Source organism: Microtus oregoni, unplaced genomic scaffold, assembly GCF_018167655.1.
Source record: "Microtus oregoni isolate MIOR12 unplaced genomic scaffold, Mior012 000046F_ref0000063, whole genome shotgun sequence".
Classification (NCBI taxonomy): domain Eukaryota; kingdom Metazoa; phylum Chordata; class Mammalia; order Rodentia; family Cricetidae; genus Microtus; species Microtus oregoni.
In genome coordinates, this window is record NW_024543220.1 from 14,780,769 (window position 1) to 14,804,763 (window position 23,995).

The following is a 23,995-nucleotide window of genomic DNA, read 5'->3' on the forward strand; positions in this document are numbered from 1 at the left end:
CTCGTTGGCACAGAATTCTAGGTTAGATTAAAGGCCATTTTCTACAGCTCTTCAAAGAGGCTGAAGATTATACTATCTATACTAAAAATAATCTCTATGTATCTAAAAGACCTGATTAACCTAAAAATAAATATGACAAACATATATTTCTCAATACCTATCTAATTTGAAAACTAAGAGAATAAACAACTGTGCAATATATGAAGACAATGATCTTCACCTGTAAACAATGTCATTACATATCAAAATGTAAACAATGTTATTACATAAATAGTACCAGAGGTAGAAATGTACATTGTGATATGATAGATGTATCCATACAATATAAGCATACTCTTATACAAAAATAGAGGTAGGAACACTCATATTTAATATTCAATATATCAATATACAAGAAACAGTACCAATATAATTTTCTAAAAAATAGTAAGTCACAAATACCAATCATCCCATCAAACCAGCTAATCCCCCCCTTTTTTTTTATATACCCCTAATTCCATACAATATCTCCCCATCCCCTCAACCCTAAACCAACCACTAAAAGATGTCCCTAACCCTGTGGGCAAACTCTGTTGGGAGAGGGGACGTCGTCCTCTTAGATTGCTTCTAGCTGACATGGGGGCGACGTTCTTCTTAGGGGCCCCTGTGAAAGCAAATGATGGTAAAATTCCCAAATTAACCTTTGACTTAAGAAAATTATAACTAGTCTCTGAGCGTTTTGAGAAGGTCCGGCCAGAGTGTTGTCAAAAATGTGCATCATTTGAAATTGTCTCTTGCAGTTGGTACCAAAAAACAGGTCTAATATTAGTGCTTAAAAAAAAAAAAATTCGGGGGCTGGAGAGATGGCTCAGAGGTTAAGAGCATTGCCTGCTCTTCCAAAGGTCCTGAGTTCAATTCCCAGCAACCACATGGTGGCTCACAACCATCTGTAATGGGGTCTGGTGCCCTCTGCTGGCCTGAAGGCATACACATAGACAGAATATTGTATACATAATAAATAAAAAAATATTTAAAAAAAATTCATGACGTCATAAAAGCCAGACTGAGTTGATGTTGTGGGGCCCCATCTTCATCCTGGAAACTTCAAATATTACTGTAGGAAAATATGTTGCTTGTTATGGGAAATTTAAACATTAACAACAAGGACATATACTGACATATAAAGAAAGACACAGATATGAGGAAAGGCAAAGAAAGTTTATCAAATATAAAATTATTCTTATTCTGTCCCATTTCATGGCTCCTGACCTGAGACAGAAACTCTGAAATATCTCTTATCAACAGGCTTGGAATTGAAGAGGGACTGAGCCATAGTCCAACTCCAAAACCAGCTCTACACATTATATTATAAAGAAGTGTTCAATAAAACATATAAATATATATAAAAAATCAATACTTACAATATGTATAGAATTTTATTATTGATGTTTAGTGGGTCGTAACTATTTTCCATCCATCAGTAATTAAATATTCAGGGTCCCTTAAATTCTTTGGAGATGAATATTTTCCTGTGGAGATAAGAAAAGAACCCTGCCCCCAACCTATCTGTAATCCTTACCATCTGAATGCCGGTCATCCTTGTGAATGAATTGTTATTTATCTTTTCCAAGTGACTTCTCTTCTTCAAACCGAACCTTTATTAATTTTGACAGTATCCATAATTTTTCCTCACCTGTGGAGATAAGAGCAAAACCCCTTCCCCAGCGCAGCACATCTCCTGGCTTCCATTGTGAGGTCAGCACCTGTAGGATTGTGTGGTATACCTGTAACATGCTTGATATTGTAATAATCAAAAAACTGTTTCATTTTCCTAGAGACATAAGCAGGACCATTATCTGTCTTTATTTGTGTAGGTATACCCATGATAGCCATGACTTCTAATAAATGAGTGATTACTGAATCAGCTTTTTCTGAACTTAAAGCAGTTGCCCACTGAAAGCCTTAATAAGTGTCAATGGTGTGATGAACATACTTCAATTTGCCAAATTCTGCAAAGTGGAACACATCCATCTGCCAGATTTCATTCCTATGGGTGCCCTTTGGATTAGCCCCTGCAGGCAGTGGCGTTTGGTTATAGAAAGAGCAGGTAGGGCATTTCTTCACAATCTCCTTAGCTTGTTGCCATGTAATAGAAAACTCTTTCTTCAAACCTTTGCTATTAACATGATGTTTTTTATGAAATTCAGAGGCTTGTAGCACACTACTAATCAATAATTGATCAATTTCTGCATTACCTTGTGCTAGAGGACCTGGCAGACCTGTATGGGATCGGATGTGTGTTATGTACATAGGGCAAAGCCTGTTCCTGATCAAATCTTGAACCTGGATAAACAATGAAGTTAGTTCTATATCATCAGGTATAAATTCAGCAGTTTCAATATGTAAAATAACTCTTTCTGTGTATTGTGAATCAGTAACTATATTAATAGGTTCTTTAAAATCTCTTAGTACCATAAGAATGGCATATAATTCTGCCTTCTGGACAGAATCATAAGGACTTTGTTCCACCTTACCCAAGTCTTCTGATTTGTAACCTGCCTTCCCTGATTTATTGGCATCAGTATAGAATGTACGGGCTCCAGTTATTGGAGCATCATGGACGATTCGAGGAAGAATCCAAGAGATTCTCTTTATGAAGTTAAGCCTCTTGCTTTTTGGATAGTTGTTATTAATGTCTCCCAAAAAATTAGCACAAGCTCTTTGCCATGGTTCATTTTCTTCCCATAATTTCTTTATTTCATCAGCAGTGAAAGGCACTATAATTTCTGCTGGGTCTATGCCTGCTAGTTGACGAAGTCTCAGCTTGCCTTTTATAATTAACTCAGAGACTTTTTCCACATAAGTTTTCAGTTTCTTACTTGGTTTATGTGGTAAAAAGATACATTCCAAGATAATATCATCTCTCTGCATTAAAATTCCTGTAGGAGAAATTTTTGACGGTAGTATGACGAGAATACAATCGATCTCTGGATTCACTCTGTCCACATGTGCCTGTTGTAATTTCTCCTCAATCATTGTCAGTTCCTTTTCTGCTTCAGCTGTCAATTCTCTAGGACTGTTTAAATCTTTATCACCATCCAAGGTTTTGTTCAAATGAATTATTAGATCAGGTGTTATTCCCATAGCTGGTCGTAAACTGGAAATGTCTCCTAACAGTCTTTGAAAGTCATTAGGCGATGCTTTTTGTGTCTTAATTTTTTGCAAACCTATTCTATAACCTGAATAATTAACAGAATCTCCCTTCTGAATCTTTTCAGGAGCAATTTGCAATCCCCATTTAGGTAACAGTATCTGTATTTCTTCAAACAGTCTGTTCAAGGTATCTATGTTTGAATCAGATAACAATTATGTTGTCCATGTAATGGTATACTATAGATTTGGGAAATTTCTTGCGTATTATTTGCAATGGTTGGTTCACAAAATATTGGCACAGGGAGGGGCTATTTAACATACCCTGGGGGAGGACGGCCCAATGGTACCTCCTCGAAGGTTGAGAATTGTTATAAGTAGGCACTGTGAAGGCAAATTTTTCTCTATCTTCTTTTTGCAAAGGTATAGTGAAAAAACAATCCTTTAAATCAATAACGATGAGAGACCATCCTTTTGGTAATAAAGAGGGCAAAGGAATTCCAGATTGCAGAGGGCCCATAGGTTGAATAACCTTGTTGATGGCCCTGAGATCTGTCACCATTCTCCATTTACCTGATTTTTTCTTAACCACAAATACAGGAGAATTTCAAGGGCTGGTAGATTCTTCTATATGTCCAGCATCTAATTGTTCTTGTACCAGCTGTTCTAAAGCCTGTAACTTTTCCTCAGCTAAAGGCCATTGCTTTGTCCATATTGGTTTCTCAGTCAACCATTTTAGAGGCAAGCCTGTTGGTATCTCTGAAGGGACATCAATTGCTTGTTCTTGCACAGCCCTAATGGCCGGTTTTCTCCGTTTGTAATAACTTTTAATATTATTTTCAGAAATATAGGCTCTAGATTTAGCAGGAATGTTAATTTGGGTATTCCATTGTTGTAATAGGTCACGACCCCATAAATTCATTGCAATATTGGCTACATATGGCCTTAATTTTCCTATTTGTCCCTCTGGCCCTATACATTCAACCCATCTCGTGCTGTGCATTACTCGAGATAGGGTTCCAATTCCCAGGAGCTGAACATTTACATTCTGAAGAGGCCAATACGGATGCCAAGATTCTGGGGTAATGATACTTACATCAGCACCTGTGTCCAGCAGGCCAGTAATAAAAATGCCATTTACACACACTCTCAGCTTAGGTCTTTGATCATTTATAGACGTTTGCCAAAACACGTAATTCATCTTTCTGATTACTATTGCTTGTAACAGTAGGCATGTGGCTTCCTAATTGTCCTGACGAGGCATGTTCTCTGCAGAAACTGGAAATGACTGAACCATGTTTGCCATGGGGGCCTGTGAGATCCCCCCCTCTCACGTTTCCCGTCTGTATCAGATTGCCTTGTCTATCTCTTGTAGACCTGCATTCATTCGTCCAATGCCTGCCTTTTCCACATCTTCTACATAAACCTGAAGGCTGAGTCCTTCTATTTCTGTTATTTCTAGAAGATGCATCATTATTATTTCTGAAAATCCGTTGTTTACAATTCCTTTTCATATGACCCAGTTTGCCACAATTAAAACATTTGGTATTCTGGTGTCTCCTTTTACCATTGGAAATTGCTTCTTCTACCCATGCTTCAGTGCCATAGTCAAATGTGTCAACATTTAGTGTATGCAAGACCCATTCTTCCAAGGACGCTGATCTGAACTTTAAAGGCCCAAGATCTTTTTGCATTCCACAATTGCATTTTCGTAAGCCAAAGACTCAATTATTATACGTCTTGCTTCTGGGTCAGATATCCCTATTTGTACAGCCTTAGTTAATCTTTGTAAAAAGTCACTAAAGGGTTCTCTCTGACCCTGTTTAGCTGTGACAAATGATTCCATTCTCTGTCCTGGGTCTTGTACTCTGTCCCAAGCCCTTAAGGCTGCTGTAGTACACATGGAGAGTATGTTTTCATCCAAATTAACTTGTTCCTGAGGGTCGGAAAAGAGCCCTTCACCTAGAATTTTATCTAGGGAAATGTCAATTCCCTTCGCCTTTTCCTGCTGCTCTAAAAGTCTAGCCTCTTGCCTGAATAAGCATTTCCATTTTAATTGCGGTCCACTCTCAAGGACCGCGGAGCTCAGTTGGAGCCAGTCTGAGGGGGCTGCTCTACTTGTTGTGGCCCAAGATTTTAGCATCTCTTTAACAAAAGAGGCGTGCATCCCAAAAGTCATGACAGCCTGTTTTATTTCTTTGAGATCATTCATACGGACAGGCTCCCATGTATCTTCCTTGATGACCCTAGGGTTTCTGGAATCAATCACCTTTTCTGTTGTTATTACTGGAAAGGCATCTAGAGGTGTAGGTAGAGCTTTGTGGAAATTGTCCCTGAGGGATTTATCCACAGATGTAGTTAAAATTTGCCTTTCTACCCTTTTCTCTTCTTCATCAGAATTTAGAAATTCCTCAATCTTTTCAATTCTATTCACCATTGCCTTTTGTAATGTCTGAATCTCCTGTCCAGAATTATGTTCCAAAGCCTTCATTGAGGATTCTAAAGTATGAAATTTGTCCATTAGAGCTAACTTGTCATCTTTGGACATAATTTTTATGGCATAAACCGTGCCTTCTTGTATTGATGATCTTTCCGCCAATCTGTCATAAGCTTTAGACAAAATTCGATTGTCACATTCAGCAGTTTTGATTCTCTCAGTTAATGTTTCAGTTCCTACAGAAAGGGACTGCTGGAACTCACGATCTAATTCAGCTGTTCCTTCTTCCATAGTAATGAATTTCTCTTTAACATCAGCCTGTACCTTTTCTAGATTTTGCTCAGTTAACCAAGTCATGTTAAACAAAGATCTGTTTTCTTCCTGGAGAACTTCAAACTGATTCTTGAGAAGATTGTTGTCATTCTCAATAGTTTTTAAACGTTCAACCTCTGCCTTAAGAGATTTGATCATTTTCCTATTATCAAACCAAATAGTGCTAAGGAAAATTAAGAATCCCAGAAATATCCATAGATGTGTGGTAATAGACACCTCTTGTAAAATCTCCCAAATGGTACACTCAAAAAAGCTGTTGAAATCTGAAACTGTCACGTTCTCAGACATTTTATTTATAAAAGAAAAAATTCTTTTACCTGTAATGACCGGTTCCTGCCAGTGGTGGTGAAAGAGTCCACTTGAGTCCACGTGGCCTAAGTCTGAAATAAATGACTCAAAAACAAAATTGAAACAGACACCAGACTGATAAGTAGCAATTGGGCCAGAAAGGGAACAGAGAGAACAGCCTCCAAAGTGAACAAATCAAAGGGATGCCGGCGTGCTGGGACTCGTGCCGGGACTCGCAGGGCCGCTGTCACGTGACCCGAGCGCCGGTGGAGGTGGGAGGGGAACAGAGACTGATCACGCTGTTACAGAGGCGCTGCGGGTTTCAAAACGCTGGGGAGTGCTAGCTCTCCCATCCCGCTTGATACTCTAGCAAGCAGCAGGGAAAATCGAGTCACTCAGAATCTCAGCTGCTTCTGCGCGCCCAGGGAGACCACCACTGGGAGCAGTGGCCCCAAGAGACTCCGATTTGGGCCGGGTCTCGGCAAAGCCCCACGGGGAGGGCGCCAAATGTATTGGCGTAAATAAATGCAATGCAGATATTAAAGAATATTTACCACTTTAAATATAAACTTACAGAACCGAAGTTCCCGCATGGCACAGGAGGTAGGAAGGAAAGGGGTGGAGCTGCCTCCCGCACGCCCATTTATCTGTAGGCATTCGCCCGAGGCAAACCACGCCCACCAAAGGGGCTGTCTTAACCCTACACCCCAGTTGCTCTTCCCGTTCTCTGCAGAGGCTGACTGGACTGGCCTGGGCCTCTCTGGCCGCGGTAGTAACTGCACAGGAAACAGCTCCATGATGCACACACCGTGGACAATGCTTCTGGCAGCCAGTTCCACTATCTGCAGTGTCCACAGCAAGTGCAGCTCTGGGGTTTTGTCTAGTCAGACCGAAGAATCCGCGTCTTGAGTTAGGGAAAGATGTGCTGGAGCCACCAGCAGCTCTGCTGGGCTGCCATGTGGGGCTTAGAACTCTAAATTAAAACGCCGGCTCCCTTAGAATGTTTGGTGCCATTTGAAAGCTCGTTTAATCCTTAGTGCTTGGGGATTTTTTAAAAAATTTAGGATCTGGGTCTGGAGAGACGGTTGTCACAGGATAGCAAGGCTTTGGGTCTGGAGAGACGGTTGTCACAGGATGGAAAGGCTCTGGGTCTGGAGAGACGGTTGTCACAGGATAGCAATGAGTGGTCATTACTGGAAGCAATATTATCATCACTGCTCGCCCTGTTTTCCTTCTCTCTTTTGTTTTTTTTCCTCGTCATTAAAAGAGTTTCCTGTTTCCCTTTTCAGCCTGAATTGATCAGAGTGCAGTTTGAGGTGGTGAGACAGGCGGGAGGTGGCTGTTTGGTAAAGTGCTTGCGAGCGTGGAGTCTACCTGAGTTTGATTCCTGAACGACTTAGAAAGCTGGGTCTGCTGGGCAGTGGTGGGTGGCACATGCCTTTAATCCCAGAACTCTGGAGGCAGAGGCAGGCGGATCTCTGGGAGTTCGAGGCCAGCCTGGTCTACAAGAGCTAGTTCCAGGACAGGCTCCAAAGCTATACAGAGAAACCTTACCTTGAAAAACATAAAAAACTGGGTCTGGTGGCATCTAAAATCCCAGTGTTGGTAGTGGGGACAGGTGTGTTCTTGGGACTGGCTGGGAGCTTCCTTGGTAGGCCTCAGGGCATAATAAGAGACTGTCTCAGAGAACCAGGTGGACAGCTGAGGAAGGGCCCTGAGGTTGGCTGGCTCACAAGCACAGTGGAGCTCCCCTGCGTGCGTCCAAACAGAGAAGTGACAGTGGCATCACAGGAACTGTTGGAGAGAGGTGGCCAGCTCTGGGGTTAGTTGGACTGACTTCTTACTGAGTCTATGGATTGCAGAAGCTGCCTTCTGCTGGGAGGTTTAAAGGTGCTCTCTGACCGTTGATGTCACTCTGTAGTGAGCTGTCTTTGCCTTGTCACCAGAAACCATGCAGTCTGTAACACCCAGGCTGAGAACAGCTTTCCCATGCACTGTCCATCACACCCAGGTGCACAGCTAGTTGTGTTTGAGTGAACCAGGCTGTGTTCAGGTAGAGGTCCTGGGCTGACCCCGAGTGCCTGTGCACCTCACATTTAGATATATACCTTGTGTGTCTAGCGCTGGAGAGGAGTCTTGGCTGTGAAGACTCGCTTGCTGTCCCGAGTGGGGTCCTCTTGCTGCTGGCCATCAGCCCACAGCACAGCTCCCCCCAGGACCAAGCTTCCAGCCTGGCTTACTTTCTCCCTTTATTCTGGTGGTTGCGGAGACAAAGCGAGGGTAGCAAAGGTGGAAGGGGATGTGGGAGGCGAAACACAGGCTCCTAATTCATGGCTCTGTCTTTCTCTCCAAAGCAAGCTCCCCCCAGGACCAAGCTTCCAGCCTGGCTTACTTTCTCCCTTTATTCTGGTGGTTGCGGAGACAAAGCGAGGGTAGCAAAGGTGGAAGGGGTTGTGGGAGGCGAAACACAGGCTCCTAATTCATGGCTCTGTCTTTCTCTCCAAAGCAAAGAGACTGTCATGAAGGTCATGCTCCAAGGACATGTGAGAGACTGTAGGGGGCTGGCATCTTGAAGTGGTCTAGAGGATTCCCTTAGGCTGCTCTGGACCCCATCTGGGAAGCCACGTGCTGCAGAGACTGAGTTAAGAAGCCTCTATTGCTGGCCTTCCGCTGTGCTGGCCCTCCTCACGCCGTGCCGCCCAGACTCCGCACTGAGTGCCTCACTACATGTTAAAGGAATTGAGTTCTGTTGTTTTTTTTAATGTTTGTTTTGATACCTCATGCCACCCTGCTGACATCATCTCGGACAGTTGGGTGTAATGGGTGGCTGCCCTGAACCTGGCTTGCATCTTGAGTCTGGTTTACCTTTGGGAAAACAAGATATCATTTCTCAGAAATAAATTATAAAACCCGCCAGTTGCCAGCTGGGCTTCAGTGTGTTTGTCTTCCTTTGCTTCCGGCTCCCAGACAGTCTCCCAGGTAAACACTGGCAGCTCATAGACTGCAGCCCACCTGGTGAGCTGTCGACACTCTGTTTCCATTCAGAGGGCGTCCCTGCTTTCCTTGTTTGGGAGTTCTTTCACTCAGCTGCTGTTCAGAGGTGTTTCCAGCTCTCTCCCTGGGTGTGGTGAACAAGCAGTGATTCCAGGAGAACTGGACGCACCCCTCATTTAACAGCTGTGGGGCTAAGCCGGTGGTGGTGGCACACGCCGTTAATCCCAGCACTGGGGAGGCAGAGGCAGGCCTGGTCTACAAGGGCTAGTTCCAGGACAGACTCCAAAACTACAGAGAAACCCTGTCTCGAAAAACAAAAAGCAACAACCAAAAAAACCAAAAACAAAACAACAAAAAAACAAAAGCTGTGGGGTTTTTGTGTTTCTGCCTGCCATCTTTTCCCACACATTTAAAAACCCCTTGAGGCAGTTTCATGTAGCCCAGGCTGGCCTGAACCTACCTCTGCCTCCTGATGCTGGGGTCACAGAAGTCTGCCAGGTGATGTGTCGCCAGTGCCACCGGAGATGAGAGCAAGGAGAGCCCTGTTCCTGGAGTTGTAGAGACCCTTCTGCCCAGAGAACCGTTCTTTTCAAATTTACAGAGTGCACATGTGTTGAGTGTATTCCAGAAGTCAGCCTAAGTTGTCCTTGGTTTTTGTTTTTTTTAATTTGTTTTGAGACAAAGTCTCTACATAACCCTGCTGTCCTGGAACTCACTATGTAGACCATGCTGGCCGTGAACTCTTAGAGATCCCCCTGCCCCTGCCTCCCAGGTACTGGAATTAAAGGTGTTTACCACAGCACCTGGCCTCCACATTGTTTTTTTTTTTTTTGGTTTTTCGAGACAGGGTTTCTCTGTGGTTTTGGAGCCTGTCCTGGAACTAGCTCTTGTAGACCAGGCTGGTCTCGAACTCACAGAGATCCGCCTGCCTCTGCCTCCCGAGTGCTGGGATTAAAGGCGTGTGCCATCACCGCCCGGCCTCCACATTGTTTTTTGAGACAGGATCTTTTTAGCCTGGAGCTTGCCAAGCAGGCTTGGCTAGCCAATGAGGTCCTCCTGGTGCCAGGATTGTAGGTATGACCACCATACCTGGATTTGAATATGATTTCTGGGAGTCAGCCTTGGATCCTAACGCTTGCATGGCACCTGTTTTACAGACTGAGTTCTCAATCCATCTCTTTAGTTTTGTATGCCCTGTTGATAGTTGGGAAGTATGGACAGCTGTTTAGTAGAACAGCACCAGTGGACCTGCCTCTGCACCCCCCCCCCACCTCCCAAGTGCTGGGATTGAAGGCGTGTACCACTACACTCAGCAAAATGTTCTATCTTTAAAAGACACTAAGATTAACCTGAACTTCTGCTTTTTCCCTCTGAGCCTCTGAATGTTCTTTCCCTGGGGAGAAGGCTGATCATAGACAACGCCTGCATCCTGCTGGCTCAGGAGACACGCCAGCTCTTGTGCCCTGTAGCACTAGCACGGCCTGGTAGAGTCAGCCGCTGTTCAGTCCTCTGGTTAGACCACTCGAGCGGGGTGCTGAGGCACTGGGTGGAGGGGATTGTCTCACATTCGAGCTCGCTAAGCAGGCAACGCAGCCAGCCGCAGTGAACGAGCAGGTGTCCTCTACCATCTGGCTATGTTAGCTTAGAAAATGCTCACCCTACCCTTAGGCTTGTCTTGTGCCAGCACACAGACGGTCAAGGCAGGAGTCTTTGCCCTTTGTGGGCGGGACAGCTGGATGTCTTTCGGCTGCTTTTCTGATTGGAAGCCACTGTAGTTATTAAAGAAAGAGAACCCTCAAATTCCCTCATCATTGGAGCCTCCCTCCTCACACTTTCCTCCTCTGTGAGTGACCGTCAGTCACAACTCCAGGCACCATGACCCAGGAGTCCCCAGAACTACAGGCGAGCTTAGACCAGGCAGCTGTCTCCAACTCAACTGCTTGTTCGCTTCTCATAGCCTTAACCTGCAACTAGACTGTCCACTCTCTCCCGAGGATAAGCCACAAGTGCGGGGCGCCCTAGGGCTGCTTAGATGGCCCCTGATGAATGCCGGGATTTCAAGGGGATCTCTAGCTTCTATCGTGGTCTCTCCTACGAGGAACCTAAGATGAGGACCTGGGAATCTCTCGTCCAGAGCTACAGTCTTATTAGGAGGCACGGGGCCTGAGCTGCATGGCACGCCTCCTCGGACAACAGCAGGCCAAGGCCTTGTTCTGAATACACTTAAGCTTCACTCAGAGAATAAAAACTGACTTTGGCTAGATTTTACCTTTATTTCTTTTGCCAATGGGTGTTGCAGTAGGAATGGGTGGCCTCACTGACGGAGATACGGCCTCGTGGGTGAAAACTAATGGAGCTCTCCCTTTCTGTCGGTTCTCGAGTTCAGGAAAGCCTGCTGATTGTAGTGACAGTCTGGGCTCTGATAGATGCTCAGAGGACATTAGATGCTGGAGCTGGACCGTCGACAGCGCCCACAGGCCGTCCCTCCACGATGAGCTCAGGTAGCCTCTACCGAGCATCCCCTGCTTGCTGCTGCTCTAGAGCCTTAACCTCAGGCCCAGTGTTCAGCCAGTATCTCTGCTGCTCTGGACACTGTGAGTGCCTGAAACTGGCCGGTTTTTTTTTTCTTGTGTTCAATAGTGGTCTTCTAATTACTGCAATTCAATCATAGTTTCTGAATTCTTATTTTAAATTGTATATATGTGTATGCACACGACCTTGTAAGTTTTGTGGGTTTTTTTTAAAATTTTGTTTGTGTCTGTGTGTGTGTGTTTGAGACTGGATTTCTCTGTGGGACGGTCTGGTTGTCCTGGAACTCACTCTGTAGACCAGGCTGGCCTCGAACTCACTGAGATCCGCCTGACTCTACCTCCCAAGTGCTGGGATTAAAGATGTGTGTCACCATCACCTGGCATGACCTTGTAAGTTTATGTGTACCACCTGCTTACAAGAGTCTAAGAAGGCCAGAAGAGGGAGTCAGAGCCCCTGGAATTCAAGTTACAGGCAGTTGCTAACTGCCGTGTGGATGCTGGAAACTGAACCTGGGTCCTCTGTAAAAGCAATAAGCCATTCCTCCATAGTTACTGAATTCTTTCGTTTGTTTGGTTTTTTGAGGAAGGATTTCTCTGTGTAATAACCCTGGCTGTTGTGAAACTCGCTTTGTAGACCAGGCTGGCCTCGAACTCACAGAGATTCACCTGCCTCTGCCTCCCAAGTGCTGGGTACTGAAGGCATCTGTCACCACGCACAGCTTAATTGCTGCAGTCTTTTTTTTTTAATTATTTATTTATTTTTGTTTTATGTGCATTGGTGTTTTGCCTGCCTGCATGTTTGTGTGGGCATGTTGGATCCCCTAGAACTGGAATTACAGACAACTGTGAACTGCCATGTGGGTGCTGGGAATTGAACCCAGGTCCTCTGGAAGAGCAGCCAGTACTCTTAACCAGTGAGTCATCTCCAGCCCCCTTGCTGCTGAATTCTCAAAACACGAGTGCACACGGTCATGGTAAATTGACAGGCTGATGTCCGAGCACGGGTCTGGAGGTCAGCGGCAGGTCACTGGGGCTTGCTCTCCCTCAGGCTTTTTGTGGCGCTAACTTACTATGTAGAATGTTTGGTTCACGTTTCTCAGGATTTGGGCAAATGAGGCCTGCAGGCCATCCTGCAGCCACCTCACAACCAGAGCTAGCATCTCATACCTGGCTATCACTACCCAGCAAAGGCAGGCAGATGTCTGAGTTCGAGGCCAGCCTGGTCTGCAAAGCGTGTTCCAGGATAGTCAGAGCGATACAGAGAAACCCTGTCCTAAAAAACCGAAAGAGAGTTGGGAAGCCAGTAGTGTTTATGTGTGTGTGTTTGTATGTATATGTAAATTAATTTAATTGAAGTTTTGATACCAGCAAAGCTGAAAGCTTGAAAGGGTATCTCAGTAAGCTTTCGTCCTGACAGACATCTCTTCATGCGTCAGCTCTCTCCTTTCTTGTGTGCACACTGAAGCCATCAAAGGATCCCTATTTTGTGCATCCTTTTGTAAACTACAAAGGCTTTGAACAGTTTGGAAATAGTAAAAAGAATTTTTATTTCCTGCCAAATAAATTTTGGAAAGAAACCCTTGCCACCCTGCACAGAAGGGACCGCTGCCGTGCCTGGCAATGTGTCTAGCTGGGCTATTTTAATGAGGAGAGCCACTTTCACATCATAATATATATATAAATATATATATAACATACACTATATATATATAATATTTTTCCACAGATGTGCACCAACAATAAAGGTTCTTCTAACAGGCCCATAAAAGAAGTTCTGTCAACAGCCTTAAATGCCATCAGCGGAGCAGGTCTCCGAGTCAAGCAAACACATTTAAACAGATTTTGAAGAGATGCTGGAAGAAAACACGAATTGCTTTTGTACCGTGTGGAAGTCTGCAGCCCGCCATGAAAATATGTCTAGAAGCACTTTTTTGAGTTAAAGGCAGAAATCTTTTTTTTTTATTTATTGATTTATTATGTATACAATATTCTGTCTGTGTGTATGCATGAAGGCCAGAAGAGGGCACCAGACCTCATTACAGATGGTTGTGAGCCACCATGTGATTGCTGGGAATTGAACTCAGGACCTTTGGAAGAGCAGGCAATGCTCTTAACCACTGAGCCATCTCTCCAGCCCCCAAAGGCAGAAATCTTTAACTGAAATAAAAAAAGAATGAAAGAAAAAGAAAATTCACTCCACGGACGTTATTAGAAAAGGAATTTTATTGCTGTGTTGGCTTCTCTGGAAGAAGAGAAGCCACAAGACTGAGTCTAACCTTTCAATTCAATGCTGTGAAGTCAAGATTATGGATGCTACTGAAAAATATTAAAGCATTTCTGGCCAAGTGGTCGATAAGGAAGGAGCTGAAGGATATGCCTTTTTAATGTACAATTCTGGCATTTTCTTTGAAAAGTCTGGAACACCTCAGAAGTCTTTAAAAGCTGTGTCCACCCCATGGCTTCTAAGTTAAAAATCATAGTTATGCAATCCGCTTTTTCTTACATAAAGGGATTCAAAGCCCTTAAAGATATTGACTTAACTGACGGTGAATGCTTAATCTTCAGAGAAGAGAAAGACTACCGGCCTGCAAAGATCCTGGAGAATTATTGTATTTCTGGAGAGAGGATTATTATTAAAACCTAGAGGTTTTAATTCTGCTAGTGCAATGTTATTTTTGTGTTTACCAATGAAGTGTCCCCATGTATGACTACTGAAGCAAATAAAAAAGTAAATGTTGGGGTTAGAGAGATGGCCCAGTAGTTACGAGTACTTGAATCCCGACCTCTGCACCCCATACTAGGCTGTTCACAACCACCTGTGACTCCAGCTCCAGCTCTGCCTGTAGCTGACACCCCTCTGGCCTTCGTGAACACCCACACTCCATGTGCACAGACCCAGACACACTCATACAGATAGAAAGAAAATGTTTCTTTAATTATGTTGCTGGGCAGTGATGGTATAAACCTCTAATCCAGCACTCAGGAGGCACAGGCAGGCAGATCTCTGAGTTCCAGGCCAGCCTGGTCTACAGAGCGAGTTTCAGGACAGAGGGCCACACAGAAATCCTGTCTTGAAAAACAAGTTAAATATAGAGGCTGGAGAAATAGCTCAGTGGTTAAGAGTAGTGGGTGCTCTCCCAGATCCAATGCACTTTTCTGGCCTGCATGGATATCACACAAGCACAAGGTCCACAGACATGTGCAGTCAAAACACTCAAAAAAATCTTAAATTAGAAAAGAAAATCTATAAAACATGCATGTCAAAAGTAATCTTACAATTAAAATTTCTTCTTTTTGTTTTTTGAAACAGGGTTTCTCTGTAGGTTTGGATCCTGTCCTGGAACTAGCTTTTGTAGCCCACACTGGCCTCAAACTCACAGAGATCCTCCCGCCTCTGCCTCCCAAATACTGGGATTAAAGGCGTGCACCACCACTGCCCGGAGCCAATTAAAATTTCTTATTTAAGTCAAGTAGCAGCCTCCTTTATCTTAAATTTTTAAAAATATCATATATACATACATACATGTGCGTGCACATACGCGTGCACATACATCCACATGGTTCACATGTGAAGGCCAGAGGTCAACTTGGAGAAGTCGGTTCTGTCCTTCCATCCTCTTGGTTCTGGGGATGGAACCCAGGGTTGCCAGCCTCAGCCACCTCTCTGGTCCCAGCAGCATCTGCTCACTGCTTTTGAGCACATACACGTTAAGTTTGCTTCACGGAGGTCAAGTTTACAGAAGTGGGGTCGCAGGTTTTCAGAGCTCAGTAAGTTCTGATTGTGAATGTGCTTGTGCCGTCACCCTCAATGCATATACAATGTTTCTAGTTCCCAGGAGGTCCCCTCACATGCCTAGTTCGTAATTTCCTCTGGCTCAGAGTCAGCCACTGCCCTGGCATCAACAGCAGAGTCTTTCCCACGGCTTGTGAGCTTTCTGTGAATGGAACCATACAAGCTGGCTTCTCTCACACCGCCGTACACCTCTGGAGTGACGTGAACAAAGCTAGGAGCATGCATGTGCCAGCTCTTTTGTGTGTGTGTGCATGCACATGTTCCTCAACGAACACTGTATTTGTAAACACAGAGGTGAGCTTGCTGGGTTCGATTTGCTGGTATTCTGTTCAGCATTATTCTTTCTATATCCATGCAGGACGTTGCTCTGCAATTTCTTCTGCTGTTTGAATCTGGTTTTGGTAGCAGGGTAATGCTGGCTTTGTGGAACATTCTGGAACGTGTTCCTTTTAAAAATCATTCTCTGGGAGCGATTTGTCAAGTTGGTGTTACTTCTTTATATGTTTGTTGTGGTCACCAACGAAGCTGTTTGTGATGCTTGGTTCCGGTTGTCAACTTGGCACAACCTAGAATGAGGTCTCCATGAGGGACTGTCAGATTGTCTTGTGGGCACGGCAATGAGGGATTGTCTTGACTGTTCATTGACGTGGGAAGACCCAGCCCACTGTGGGTGGCACCAAGTGTGAGGATTACGGGGTGTGCGCAGGAAGACTAAGAATTTATGTTTTGAAAATAAATAAAAAAAAAACCCAAACAGGCTGGAGAGATGGCTTAGAGGTTAAGAGCACTGGCTGTTCTTTCAGCGGTCCTGAGTTCAATTCCCAGCAACCACATGGTGACTCACAACCATCTATAATGAGATCTGGTGTTCTGTTCTGTCATGCAGGCAAGACACTGTATATATAATAAATAAATAAATATTTTTAAGAAAACTAAAAAACTTGGGCATTGTGATATATTGACTTTCCCCCCTGAATTTAAAGCCAGTATTTGTCCTGGTCTGCTGGAATGTAGAGAGCTTACCTCCTCTTCCTTTCCCTTCCTCTTAGAATCTTCCTGAGGATTACATTTGCAGACATTGAAAACCCCTCCAGACAATGTTACATTTGCTTTCAACCATTATGTATATTTTTAAGAACTTGAAAATAGGAAAAATGATTCACTGTATGTTTACCTAGCTGGGTTAAGTATGGTTTATTATTGTTTTTATTATTTACAGGGTCTCACAATGTAACTCTGGCTGACCTTGAACTCTATATATATAGACCAGACTGGACTTGAATTCACAAAGATCCTTCTGCCTCCGCTTCCCAGCTGCTGGGATTAAAGGTCTGTGCCACTCCTCCCATCTTTTTAGCCAGACTTCCATTCTGTAGACCAGGGTGGCTCTGAACTCAATCTGGCCTCAATTTGGCCTATATGTGGCTCCAGGCATAGTTAATTGTAACCAATCTTGTTGCGTACAGAAATAAAAGGAAACCTGCCATAGCAACCTAGGAACTGATCTCAGCAAGTCAGAGCAGCTGAATCCTCAGCCAATCACAGCTGGCGGCTTTGAAACTAGCCTGTGTAAAGTGAATTTGGATAATCGCCAACCGAAAAATTTTGTGTGTAGTTTCTCCATTTTCAGGTGACTGACACAGCTGTTTCTGCTGTTAGTGGAAGCTTCCAGACCCCTCTTCAGCCTGGAATGCCTATCTATCTCTATCTATCATCCATCTATCTATCTATCTATCTATCTATCTATCTATCTATCTATCATCTTCAACAGGGTTTCTCTATGTAACAGTCCAGGCTGTCCTAGGACTCTGTAGACCAGGCTGGCCTCAAGCTCACAGAGTTCTGGTTGCCTCTGCCTCCCTAAAGCTGGTATTAGAGGTGTGTGCCACCACCACCTGGAGTGGTGAGCCCGTCTTGTGGAACAGTCTTTATTGTTTCCTTTCTCTCTTTTTCTTCTGTTTTTGAGATAGCCTCTCACTGATTGGCCAGGAACTCACTCTGTAAATCAGGCTGGACTAGAATTTAGATCTGCTTGCCTCTGCCTCCCAAAGCTGGGATTAGAAGCGTGCACCACCACACACAGCAGCTGCCTCTGCCTCCCAAAGCTGGGATTAGAAGCGTGCACCACCACACACAGCAGCTGCCTCTGCCTCCCAAAGCTGGGATTAGAAGCGTGCACCACCACACACAGCAGCTGCCTCTGCCTCCCAAACGCTGGGATTAGAAGCGTGCACCACCACACACAGCAGCTGCCTCTGCCTCCCAAACGCTGGGATTAGAAGCGTGCACCACCACACACAGCAGCTGCCTCTGCCTCCCAAAGCTGGGATTAGAAGCGTGCACCACCACACACAGCAGCTGCCTCTGCCTCCCAAAGCTGGGATTAGAAGCGTGCACCACCACACACAGCAGCTGCCTCTGCCTCCCAAACGCTGGGATTAAAGGCGTGCAGCACCACACACAGCAGCTGCTATACTTTCCAATGATTCATTTCTCAACCCACTTACTTTTCTATCTTTTGTTTCTCTGCTGACTGTGACTGTTCATTCTGAGGTTTTCCAGGGTCTGTGTGATGGCTCTGAGGGACTGGCCCTGCTGTCGAGCCTAATGGCTTGAGTCTTTTGAGATCCACATGGTGGATGGAGGATGGAGTGCCTGCTAGCTTTTCTAGGTGGAGGTGGTGCTAATGACTGTGATGTCAGGAAAGGGCTCCAGAGAGGAGAGGGCTACGCCCAGATCCAAGGGGTTAGTGGACATTATCACTGAGAGAAAGACAGAGAGAGGAACCCTTAGAGATATACTGTATTTGAGAAAGACAGGACTAGGGCAATGGCAGGACCTAGTAGAACAAGGCTGAGGGGCTTTCAGGCCACCCAGAGAATGTTAGTGTCACCTTAATAGCAGAGGGACATCAGGTTTTAATCACTGATGGGTTGCGATAGGATCATATAATAATGCAAAAAAAAAAAAAACAACCCAATAATAACAACAGCAAAAACCCGCTTTAGTTTCAAGGAGAATGTACTAGAAACAACTTGACTGGACACAAACATCACAATTTGTTGGGGACTGTGAACTCCCAGACCCTGAGTTTCCTCTGACTCCCTGCCTGCTGGAGTAAACAACTTGTTTTCTTATGCTTGCAGCTGCTCTGAGCAAACAACTTGTTTTGCAGCTGCTCTGAGCATGAGACCCTCAGGAGTTCCTGATGGCAGAGGAGTGGTTTCTGGTGGGCTTGCTGCTGAGAGTTAAGACTTTGCCATTAGTCAAGGAGCATTCTTGGCTGCCTGTGTGTTTCAAACTCCAGTCCCTTGCCCAAGGGACTTTGGGAGATGGTTGAAGGGGAGGGGAGAGGAGAAGAAAGCAGAGCACAGCAAAAATCAATAAAATAAAAGAGGAAAAAATCCTTTACAAAAAATGCAGCATTCTGGAAGAACATACGGTGACATTTGAATTCATGGAATTTGAGACGAACCCAACTGAGAATGTCTAGCAAAGTCACAGTCTGAAAATGGGAAGGAGGGGATTAGAAATGAGTCTCTCTCTGTCCAAGTGGTCAGATGACAGATGACATTCCTTCTTCTGGCTGAGTTATTGGGAATTGAACCTAGGACCTGTGTGTACCAGGCAAACACTCTCGGCACTGAGCTACTCCTAGTTCGCTGTCCTTTCTAAGTGGGTCCTGTGTAATGAGAACCGTGGCCTAAGACCTCGGCCAGTTTCCGACTTGTCTTTGTTCTTAATCTATATAATGAAGATGAGTCTGCAGTGAACTACTGAACTATATGTCATCTGGTGAAGCCATTCCTAAGAATACTTTCTTCTGGGTACGTAATGAGATAGGACCGGCCTCACTATGTACTTTTTTTTTTTTAATATTTATTTATTATGTATACAATATTCTGTGTGTATGCCTGCAGGCCAGAAGAGGGCACCAGACCTCATTACAGATGGTTGTGGGCCACCATGTGGTTGCTGGGAATTGAACTCAGGACCTTTAGGAAGAGCAGGCAATGCTCTTAACCTCTGAGCCATCTCTCCAGCCCCCACTATGTACTTGCTGTCCTGGAACTAGCTTAGTAGACCAGGCTGGGTCCCAACTCCTAGAGATTCGCCTGCTTCTACTTCCCAGTTCTGGAGTTAAAGGTGCGTGCCACTGCCAAGCCTAAGAATAAATACTTTTATGGCCTGTCTACTTCTGTAACCGGTGCTTACTTGTTACAGGTGACCAGAGCTGTTTTTCTGTATACGTCACGATTGCGGTCCTTGTCTTTAAAATTTCGGACAAACTTGAGGTCGAGGTGGCTTCTTGCTACTCTGTTTGGGATAGCCCAGCTAGTGGTAAAAAAAAAAAAACGGTAAAACGTCACGTGATTTATTCAGGCATCTCGGGAGTTTATCTCTTCAAGTACCCAACAAAATGAAGTAAACTGAGGTGAAGGATTGATTTCTCTTCCCTAGAGAGTTTCTTATGCAAGGCCACCCTTCCGCGCAGGCGCCTCGTGCGCTCAACGCCGCCTGACTCGGGCTTTTCCCAGGGCCCAAGTCTGAAGCCGGCGGGGGCGGGGCTGACGGGCTCGTGACGTTATCAAGCGGCGCCGCCCGCAGGGCGGGTTCTTAGCGCGACGGCGCAGCTGGCCCCGGGTGAGGAAACGAAAGTGAGGGAGGAGGAGGAGGTTGCAGGGCCAGGCTCGGCGGCGATAGTGGCGGCCTGACCCCTCGTCTCCGCTCGCCGGCAGCTCGCCCCATCCCCTCAGCGTGAGTGCCGGCGCGCGGCCCGGGGGGAGCGAGTGGGCGGGCGCGCGGGCGCAGCATCCTTCCCTTGTGGCGGCGACTCTGCCCGCCTTCTAGTAGCTTCTCTCCGCTCCTGCCCCCTTCTCGCCAGCAACCTCTGAGCCCGGGCTGCCGTTGCTGCTGCTCGCCGCGCACACAGTCTCACACCTGACGTTCCCAAACGAGAAGCTCGCCCCCCTCCCCCCCGCGTTCCCTTCCCGCCCCGGTGCGAAGCCCGGCCCTGGGCGCGGAGGCTCAGAGGGCGTCTGAACCCCGCGGAGGGGAGGAAGCAGGCCTCGGTGCCGTGCACCCAAAAGTGCCCTGTCCGAGCGCGCCTGCCTTTGTGGGTGGCTCGCTAGCCCCGTGGCCTTCCCCTGGCGGGGAGAAGGAGATGTTGGATTGGTTGCCCCGTGAGGTCCCCACTCGAAGGCGCTGTGGTGGAGGAGACGTTCGTATCTGCCGCCTTGCCTTCCACACCGAGCTCGCCGCGCGCCCAGGCACCCCACTTTTGCGTGCTGTGGCCCGAGGAAGGCTCTGCCGAGCTCCCCGAAGGCTTCCCTGTGGGCCCTTTCTGGCGGCCTAAGATGTCAAGTGAAACGCGGCTCCGGGAGGCCTTGCTTTCTGTTGAGTCTCCTGGTCTTCCTGCTTCCCTCTGATAGGCGCTGCCTGGGTCACTTAAGAAGTTGCCTCCCGGGATAGGGATGACTGTCTGTTGGGTCCACCGGTTCGTCCTTGGGCACGGAAACGGGATCCAGTGTTTTGCTAGGTTTGGGATGGCGGGGAGGATCACTAATCCTCCAGTTTCATGACTTTCTTGTTTCGGCTGCTGTTGCTAGAAACCCATTCCTTTTTTTTTTTTTATGTCCCCCAGCAAATGTTTTGAAATAAGTTAGACTGGGTCTGACTTTTGTATGGTTTTACTGAGTAGTCAGTTCACAGTGAAAATTCGCTCTTCAAACCACCATGTGTCTGACGACACGCCGCAGACGCCTTTCCCCCAAGATGTCAATTTACCTCTGACTTTGTCTTTTTCTCCTCTCTGAGCCCCGTTTGTGGATACACTCCTGAGGATCTCGTGATCATTTCATTCCATCCATTTTTGTAAAAAATTTTTACTATTTTAAGTTGTGGGCGTGTGCGAGCGTGTGTGGTTGCCTGAAGAGGTCAGAGGAGTCTGCTTCCCTGGAGCTAGAGTTACTGACTAGCTTTTGTGAGCTGTCCAGAGTGAGGGTGGGGAACTGAATTCAGGACCTGTACACACTCGGACCTGTTGAGCCACGCCTCCAGCTCCTCAGCAGTTTGTTTTTATTTTAAACTTTGTGCTTTCTTCTCACTTACACCTGCTCATGGCCATCATGGCACTGACTGCTTGCAGCTTCATGTTCTTTTATTTTCACCCTTGCATTGCTGGACTGAAATCCACAGCCTTGCACACGCAGGGCAGGGCTCTCTCTGTGAGCTACATCCTCACGTCCTTGGTGTTTTGCTGCAAGTTCTCTCAGACTCAAACTCTGAGTTTGAGTGTTGAGACACAGGCATACACTAGCCACACCCAGCACTCCGCTTTTTATCATGGGAGATGTAGTCCTAGTCTTAAAATTAATGTCAAAATATTAAAATTTTTAAAAAGGAAAAAGTTAGTGTCTTTGTATCCCAGGACTCTGACAGCTAGCTACCTGTTGTCCCAGGGTTTTCCCACTAGTGGTCTAACCAGCTGATGCATCCATGCCTGACACTAGCACTTTCATATTCCAGACATGAAATAAACTAAATTCCAGCATTTTTGTCACATTTTCTAATATCTTAGTTTTTCTGGCAAAAATGATTGAAAAAAATCATTGTATGGTGGGTCTTGCAAATACTGGTGGCTGTTATTTAGTAGGTTCTGTAGTTTGTTTCCAGTGCACACTGGCATGAATAGCCACTATTGCCTTAAAAGAACAGAGTAACAAGTACTCAAAGGCCTTTTTTCCTCCCTTGTTGAATTCATCTAACTTTTTGGTATCTGACACCAGTGGCCCCTGGGTTTTCAAGTCTGAGATCACCTTGTTTCCTGGTAAAAATGACCAATGTTCCTGAAATCCAGAGGTTGGCTATCCTTTCCTAGACCTTACCTGGAGGAAGAGGCCCTAAGATATGCACCTAGCTGATGGCTGTTGACACTTGGGGATCCTTACTTAATTCCCTGTAGTTCCAACCCAAGAGCTGACTGATGGGATTTGTGGTTGTAGTAACAATGAAGAGGAGAACTGATCCAGAATGTACTGCCCCCCTCAAGAAACAGAAGCGAATTGGAGAATTTGCCCGGCACCTTAGCTCTACATCTGATGATGAACCTCTCTCCTCTGTCAATCATGCAGCAAAAGGTACGCTGGTCTATGTGATCTGAGGCCACTGGCCATCTGGTGGTTTGAAGCCTTAGTGCTTGAATTGAGTGGACTATAGTTTACTGCCTCTTGGGCAAAATTAGAAATTTGACAGAAATAGACTTCCATTCTGCTATTATTCTCCTACTAAGAGTAGGGAAACTTGTTTTAAATTTAAAAAAGGGATGTATGGTCTTGTCCAGAAGTGCCTTAATTCTGTTACTGGTCCTTCAACAGGTGACATCCTCACTGCCTTAAGTCAGGTAGAAGAAGTGGTAACTTTGAGTGCCGTGGTTTTAATATAAATAATTTTGGGGCATAGATGTGGGGTGCAGCTGCCTGTCTGACTCTGGTCCTTGCATACAGTCTTCTCAGTTCCTGCAACTGGAATTAGAAATGCCCAGCTGTGGTGGAGCAACACTCTGATTGCTGTTTATATTCAGCATAAAGAAACTTTGCTTTGCCTGCAGGTTAACATTGTGAACATGCACAGTGCCTGAATTCATTTCATAGTCAGGCAATTAGACGTCCTCTATTAGACAGCTCTATTCATTTATTTTTCGTTTTTCCTCTTTCATTTACTTATTGTTATTTTTTGAGATAATTTTCTGATTGTCCTGGAACTCATTATGTAGACAAGACTGGCCTTAAACTCACAGAGATCCTCCTGTTTCTGCCTCTAAGTGCTGGGATTAAATGAGTGTGGTACTATGCTTCCATTCATTTCTGAGTACTGCACTGCTTACAACAGAACTTCGTCCTCTCACTTCTGGAGAGTAGCAGTCTCAACCAGATTCTCACTAGGGCTGCATGCTCCCTATGAAGGCTCTTGGGAAACACTTCCCCTCCTTACTTCTGTAATGTCTGGTGGCTCACTGGCAGTCCTTGGTAGCATATGGCTCTAGTGGTAGTTGTGTCTCCAGTTTCTGCCTCTGCTTCCTGTGTCTGTGTCTACATTTCCCTACTAGGAGGATGGCAGGCGTTGGGTTAGGACTTATGCCACTTTAGAGTCACTTTATTTTAACATGATTATATCTGCAAAAACCCCATTTCCAAATAAAATTCCTTCTCAGTTTGTATGTGACAGGAATTTTGAAGGAACACACTATATCCAACCCAGTACACTAGCAGGCTTGCTTTTTGCTTGCTTTGTGTAATCACTGGTAAACTGGAATGAAACTTTGTAACAGATTGGTGACTAAAAGGGTGTGATGCTTCCTTTGTGGATGTTGGTTTATTTACTAGTGTAGGCTCACAGAAGGACAGTTACATATTCGCTGTACCAGTAAAACTGCCCAGAGAAAAACTTGATAGGTGGTGAGCCTAATGTATCTTTTTTCCCTTTTTTATA

The 23,995-nt window shown here is 45.4% G+C and overlaps 1 protein-coding gene across 6 annotated transcripts in view; it reads left to right on the forward strand.

Moving 5' to 3' along the window:
- The window catches only part of Cmtr1 (cap methyltransferase 1), a 95,817-nt gene that overhangs the window by 21,393 nt on the left and 50,429 nt on the right, over positions 1-23,995 (forward strand). The window contains exons 1-2 of one of the 6 annotated variants that reach the window (XM_041634350.1): positions 20,132-20,263; positions 22,510-22,644. The exons of 3 other annotated variants lie outside the window; for them this stretch is intronic. In XM_041634350.1, coding sequence (XP_041490284.1) covers positions 22,515-22,644 — 130 coding nt within the window. In that variant the 5' untranslated portion in view covers positions 20,132-20,263; positions 22,510-22,514. Of the gene's footprint in view, positions 1-8,693; positions 9,111-13,438; positions 13,640-20,131; positions 20,264-22,509; positions 22,645-23,995 lie in introns of those variants that run through there. 2 more of the 6 variants (XM_041634353.1, XM_041634352.1) reach the window with 2 other exon arrangements.